General features: G+C 36.9%; 1 protein-coding gene across 1 annotated transcript in view; it reads right to left on the bottom strand.

Annotated features, from left to right (window-relative positions):
- Window positions 1-7045: 7045 nt before the first annotated feature.
- Window positions 7046-7324, bottom strand: part of LOC141301298 (haloacid dehalogenase-like hydrolase domain-containing 5) — a 5555-nt gene continuing 5276 nt past the window's right edge. The window contains exon 4 of the mRNA XM_073831549.1: window positions 7046-7058. Coding sequence (XP_073687650.1) covers window positions 7046-7058 — 13 coding nt within the window. The remainder of the gene's footprint in view (window positions 7059-7324) is intronic.

Below are 7324 nucleotides of genomic sequence, written 5' to 3'. Positions count from 1 at the left end.
AACCATAAATGTTTGTCTTGCACTAGCTCTGCGATGCACATCTTCATGCATTGCGTAAACATGTTGGAAAGGTCTTGCGCGGTTAGTTCTTCGCAGTGTTGGGTGTAACGCGTTACTAAGTAACGCGTTACTGTAATTAAAATACTTTTCCACTGAAAAAGTAGAGTAACTGATTACTGTTCATTTTTAAGTATTTTAATTACAGTTACGTTTAATGTACTTGCGTTACACTGTAAAATAATTAAACTCGCTGAATATCATTATTTAATTTGATTAATTAATCTTCTAAATGTGAAAGTAAACTCTGCCGCTTTAAAATCGTTGAAGTGCAGGTGCACGTGATTTCGCGCAAGTTTGCTGCATACTCCTCTGGTATTCTTAAAGGGGATGTTGGACTCGGCTGAAGCGAGTGGCTGTTTTGCGAAATGGAAATATGCCCATTACTTCAGTTTTCTGAAACAAGCAGACAAGAACATTACAGTAATATGTAAGCTATGTCCTGGGGAGAAAAAAACTATCGGCCGCTGCGCTGTCAATAGCACGAGTACTCAAGCACCTGACACGGCAGCATAGACGAACACTTCTGTGTGATCCTTCATATTCAACGGATAACACTGCGGCAACTCCTGCTAAACAGGCAAAACTTGATTTTACTTCGGTAGCGCAGAAAAGTGTCTGAATGAGCAAGGTTACAGTTCACTTTGTGGAAACACATGACATGATTACAAAAATGGTCATTAAAATGTTTTAAATATTAAAATAGTGGATAGTATTATAAAAGCTCCTTGAAATTCTAAATAACATTTTAGATTTGTTTAAATAAAGTAAAATATTTATTAAACTCATTGTTTTAAATTAAGTTTCACGTTTACAGGTTGATACATGTCATGTTTAACTTTTCTTAAGTTTCTTAAGAATAATATATATTTTTTGTTATTCTGGAATTGTGTTTCTTACCGAAAGAAGGTTACATTTCTTACAAAAAAGTTTATTATTATAGAATGTTTTCATAGAATGTAATATAGATTATTAAAAAAGCTAAAATGCTAAACTATTTAATGTTTGACTCATGTTTTATTTAATTATCTATTATTTAAAGAGTTTAATTTCTATTTTTTGTCCACTCAAGGTTTATAGGGATTTTAAAAAGTATTTAGTTAAATTACTTATTGAGTATTTAAGTTACTTTTTAGACACAGTAATTAGATAAGTATTTTAAATACAACATTGATGAAGTAATTAGTAATTAGTAATTAATTACTTTTTTAAAGTAACTTACCCAACACTGGTTCTTCGTCTGTGTACTTTGGTTCAAAAAGGTAGGGTAGGGCGAAAAACTCCATCTCATTTTCTCCTCTAACTTCAAAATCAAGAAGACTCTTCCCGAGATTGACAGATAATGTACTCAACCCCTTGTCATCCAAGATGTTCATGTCTTTCTTTCTTCACTCGTAAAGAAATTATGTTTTTTTGAGGAAAACATTTCAGGATTTCTCTCCATATAGTAGACTTCTATGGTGCCTGCGAGTTTGAACTTCCAAAATGCAGTTTAAATGCAGCTTTAAAGGGCTCTAAAAGATCCCAGACAAGGAATAAGGGTTTTATCTAGCAAAACGATTTTTTTTTTTTTTTAATTACAATTTATATACGTTTTAACCTCAAATGCTCATCTTGTCTAGCTCTGCGTGTCTCTGTTTCAAGACAGATAGGGCATGTCGAAAAACTCATCTCCATCTCATTTTCTCCTCCAACTTCAGAATCCTCCTACATCACTGCAGAAGTACTGACCAAGTGTTTAAGTAAATGTGCAAAGAAGATCAAACGCCCTTTCCAAAAAAAGTAAAACAGCGATGTAGGCAATTTTGAAGTTGGAGGAGAAAATTAGAGATTTTTGACATACCCTAACTGTCTTGAACCAGAATACACAGAGTACATTCAGAGCTGGACAAGACAAGTATTTGAGGTTAAAAGCATATACATTTTCAATTTGTTTAGAAAATGACCGTTTCACTAGATAAGACCCTTCTTTCTTGGCTGGGATTGTTTAGAGCCCTTTGAAGCTGCATTTGAACTGCATTTTGGATGTTCAAACTTGCTATATGGAGAGAAATCCTGAAATGTTTTTCTCAAAAAAACATAATTTCTTTACAAATGAAGAAAGAAAGACATGAACATCTGGGATGAAATAGGGGTCAGTAAATTATGAGCAAATTTCTATTCTGGAAGTGAACTAATCCTTTAAATTTCTGATGTTCAGCAAATGAAGTTGTTCACCTGTATCTGTCCTGCAGACTCTGTGAGTGTGGTGAAACTACAGAACATGTTTCATGAGTACGAGCGCACCATCCAGAGGGAGAGAGACAGACATAGCCGTCTGGTGGATAAAACCTCTCAGCTGGAGCAGGAACGCAATGAGCTCAAGATCCTGCTGGATGAGATCAGAGGCAGCAAGTCCAGCCTAGAACACCTCAAACTGGAGCTGGAAACAGATATGAACAATCTCAAGTGAGCTCAAATCTGGAAAGGGAGGTCTGCTGCTCTCCAAGGTTTTGTGGTGTTTACTCTCTTCTCTCCCTTCTCATGAAAGGTTCCTTTTGCGTCAAGAACAGGAAAAGCATCAGAGTGCTCTTATGCTGTATAATAAAACCCGTGAGCAGCTCCAGAGAAAAGAGGAACAGCAGCGAGCTGAGGCCGAGGAGCGTCACAAAGCCGAGCTGAAAGTCCGGAGTCTGGAATTGGAGATCAGAGCTCTGAAGAACAGCATCAAACAGGTCAGCAGCAGCATAATGTTAGATTTTAGCATAACAGCTTTCTTAGTGTGCTGAAGAGTTTGCGTTTGTGTGTTTAGCTTGAAGAGGACAGAGATGAGTCTCAGCGTCTCCTGTCTCATGAGCGCAGTGCTCGCGCCCTGCAGGAGGAATTGCTCAACAACCACCTGCGTAAGCATCAGGACATTGAGGAGGAGAACCTCCGAAACCTCAACAAGAGCAATGAGGTACCACTTTCTTTATAGCCACAGATATAGAGATGTCAGAGCTATACAATCACACATGCAGTAATGTCTTAACTAAACTGCATATATTGTTATTGTTTATTTAGTACGGACCTGAATAAGATATTTTACATAAAAGATGTTTACATATAGTCCACAAGAGAAAATAATAGTTGAATTTATGAAAAATGACCCTGTTCAAAAGTTCACATCCCCTTGATTCTTAATACTGTGTCGCTACCTGAATGATCCACAGCTGTGGATTTTTTTTTTTTTTTTTTGTCTAGTGATAGTTGTTCATGAGTCCCTTGTTTGTCCTGAACAGTTAAACTGCCTCTGTTCTTTAGCAAAATCCTTTTGCTGTTTTCCAGCATTTTTGTGTATTTGAACCCTTTCCAACAATGACTGTATGATTTTGAGATCCATCTTTTCACACTGAGGACAACTAAGGGGCTCACATGCAACTATTACAGAACGCTCAAACGCTGACTGATGTTCCAGAAAGAAAAATTGTGAGAGTTTAAACCTTCTGTAATAGTTGCATATGACTTCCTCTGTTGTCCTCAGTGTGAAATTATGGATCTCAAAATGATACAGTCATTGTTGGAAAGGGTTAAAATACACAAAAATGCTAAACAAACCAAAGAATTTGTAGGACCATGAGGAACAGCAGGCAGTTTAACTGTTCAGGACAAACAAGGGACTTATGAACAGCTATCACTAAACAAAAAAACACACAGCTGTGGATCATTCAGGTAACAACACAGTATTAAGAAAGTTTCCCAGAAGACAAAATAATAAGTTAATTTTACCCTGATCTTCAATTTCAAAAAGTGTTCAACCCCCACAAGCTGTTAGTAAATCTAGCCTGTAATAATTTGAAATCAAATATGTGAACTTCACAATTTAGATTTACCTCAGATAAGCAGTGCACTAAAACACAGTTAGCAAATCTTCTGTGTAACCCAACTGCTCTAATCCTTTTTGCTGGCATGTGATTGGTCAGATTTTCAGGCTTTGTCCTAAAGACCTGCACTTAGGCATTAACTTGCTGTTACAGAGCCAATCACTCAGTTGCAACCAGGCCACATACTGTGTCATTAAAAAAAAAATGCTAAAATGTGTTTGTCCCATGTTAAACCGAGTTCATCATTTCTGATGCTGTGCTCAGGCCATGTCCCAGCTAACAGAGGCATCGGACCGTGAGCGTGAGTTGATGCAACAAAACCGAGCCCTACAGGATGAACTAAATGGCGCTCGGTCCGAGCTGGACCGCTCGCATTGCCACAGCCAACAGGAAGAGTCACGGCTGGCGGAGGAGCGGGACGCCCTACGCGAGAGACTTGAGGATGCCCGCAGGGACATGAAACTGAGTGAAGAGGCCTTGGCTCAGACCGTTTTCCAGTACAACGGGCAGTTGAGTGCGCTGAAAGCCGAATGCTCAGTTATCACGGCCAAACTGGAGCACGAGAGGCAGGTGAGACAGCAAGTGGAGGCTGAGGCCGAGGCGAGCAGGGCACGACTGCAGGCAGCACTTCAGGAGGCAGAGAGATGCCAGGTAAGCTTTAACTCTTTTGTGTTGAACCAAAAGGGAAGGGATTTGGGGAACTGCTATCAATTTGTCTTTTGTTATTGGTGCAACCTCTCAGGCATCACGCACGGACGCAGAGCGCACTCTCCAGCGAGACCGTGAGGAGCACCAGCGGGCGCAGGAAAAGCACATCTTTGAGTCCGGTACCCAACGGGACACCATCCAGTCCCTGTCCCAGAAACTCAGCAAGGCCGAGGCACGTGGCAACAGCCTGGAGAACGAGTGTCACCGTAATGCTCTGACCATTGCGGAGAAGAGCGTGCTGTTGGAGACTCTGGCCCGGGAGAAAGACCAGGCCCTGGCTAAACTCAAAGAACTGGAGGCCACGGTACTTAACGAAAAGGAACAGTCCAGCCGTGCCGGGGCTAAACAGGAAGCCATGCAGGAGAGGCTGGCCCAGGCTCAGAGCGAGAACGCGCTGCTACGACAGCAGCTGGAGGAGGCTGTCAACAAGGGCTCGGCGAAGGATAAAGCCGTTACAGATGTGCACCAAAACTTTGCCGAAATGCTGAACCAGTTACGTGCCGATGGAGAGGAGAGAGTCCATCTGGTGGAGGAGAGAAGCAAAGAGCTGGCGAAGACCAACAGCGAGCTGAGAGAGCAGAGCTACAAACTAGAACAGGAGAAAGCTGAGAGAGAGGTACAGACATAAAGATTGTTTTATTTTTTTCTTTATAAATGGCTGATGATGTTGTAAATCATCAGCTGTAAACTTGAGACTAGACAGCAACAATAATAAAGTTTTGTGGGTTAGTTTAAAGTAGCAAAACCATTTTAAATGTGTGTATTGCTAACAACGCATATACGTAAGGTAAAAATACAAGAGATGGCTTAGCCAGAAAGAGTTTAACAATAAAAAATAAAATTCATTTAAAAAAATCATTAAAATACATGTAAAAACAAAAAAAAGTTTAAGATAATTTGATAATTTTGATATATATATATATATATATATATATATATATATATATATATATATATATATACACACACACACACACACACACACACAACTACAATAATAATACAGTATTATTAATATATATAATGGTAAAAAAAAAAAAGAAAAAAAAATATATATATGTATATGTATGTATATGTATATATAATGAAATATAAATACAAATTTGTATTTTAATATTGTTTTAATATGTAAATAATTTATATCTTAATAGATTACTACAATAATAGTAGTATTTAAATAAGAGTATTAATATATGTAATATTTAAATAAAAATATATATATTTTATAAAATATGTAAAAACAAATACAAATAAAATACAATTAAGTATTTTAATAAATTACATTAATATGTGAATAATTTATATTTTAATATATTTTAATAATAACTACATATAGATAAGAATAGAACATCACAGTGAATTTTATAATAATATATTAAATATATTTTCATAATAATAATTATGATACTACTACTCATACATAAAGGTTAAATACAAGAGATCTCTTATATAACAAACTAGAAACATCACACTGATAAAGCAATGGTCAAAAGTAACAAAAAATCCATGCAAAAATAATTGCAAATATTTTTAAGATTATTATATTAATAATAGTAAATATATATAACACAGTAAAACATTTTAATATGAGAAAAACAATTAAAAAAAAGATTTTAGGTATTTTAGGTTAAAGGTTTGTAGGGGTGGGAATCTTTTGGTACCTCGCGAATTCTTGGGGTGACGATTCGATTAAATATCGATTCACAATTTTACTAGTACGGATATTACGTATTATATTAACTAGAAAAAAAACATTTTTGTCATTTGTAAATCGATGCAAATCGCTAGAAGACTGAATCGCAATTCAAATGCGAGTCGATTTTTTTATTTTTTTTATTTTACAGACTTCTCTGAGGCAGCTGCAGCAGGAACTGGCCGACTGTCTGAAGAAGCTGTCCATGTGTGAGGCTTCTCTGGAGGTCAACACACGGTACCGTAATGATCTCGAGGAAGAGAAGGCACGTACACTCAAGGACATGGACAGATTGAAGGGAAAGGTAACCATTAATCTTCTTATACCTCCTGAAAACCATCCGATCAGCTTGGTGTCAGTCATTAACAGTACAATCTGTATTTAACTGGAGTAGCTTAATTCTCAGGAACATTATGTGTTCATATATTGATTTCAGTATGTATATTCTTTAATTGAAATATAAATAAGTGGGGTCACCACATGCTCTTATACTTTGTGTTTAATTTCAGCTGCAAGAGTCTGAGGAAACGTACGTCCAGGCCGAGAGACGCATCAGCCAGCTGAAGAGCTCTCTGGATGACAAGGAGCGAGAAGCCTGCAGTACCGCTCAGAAACTAGAGGAGGCACTAGCTGCTTCTACAGGCAAAGAGCTGACCATTAAACAGCTGGAGGACGCGGTGCAGAGGTACCATTCATTTCAATATATGAGTGCATGAACACATAATCTCTAAAATTGCTCTGAGAGTTACTTTGTGTAACTTTTGAGAAAAACTACCGTCATATCAGATACAAACAGAAACTTAAAGGTCTTCACAGCAACCCGTCAAAATAAAAGTTTGGTTTAACTTGAAGAAATTATGACAGAAATCTATTACTTAATGTAATGATAGTATAACTGCTCCTAACAAACTTATTTAATAAAAATTATTATAATTTTTAAGGAATATTTATCAGAATTTATTTACCAGAAGAATGTAAATACACAAAACAGTATTTCTGAAAAAATAAAAAAATAAAAAAATAA

This window comes from Garra rufa, chromosome 25 (assembly GCF_049309525.1).
Source record: "Garra rufa chromosome 25, GarRuf1.0, whole genome shotgun sequence".
In the NCBI taxonomy this organism is placed as follows: domain Eukaryota; kingdom Metazoa; phylum Chordata; class Actinopteri; order Cypriniformes; family Cyprinidae; genus Garra; species Garra rufa.
The sequence above is the reverse complement of the archived record's forward strand: the minus strand, read 5'-3'. Positions and strand labels throughout refer to the sequence as shown.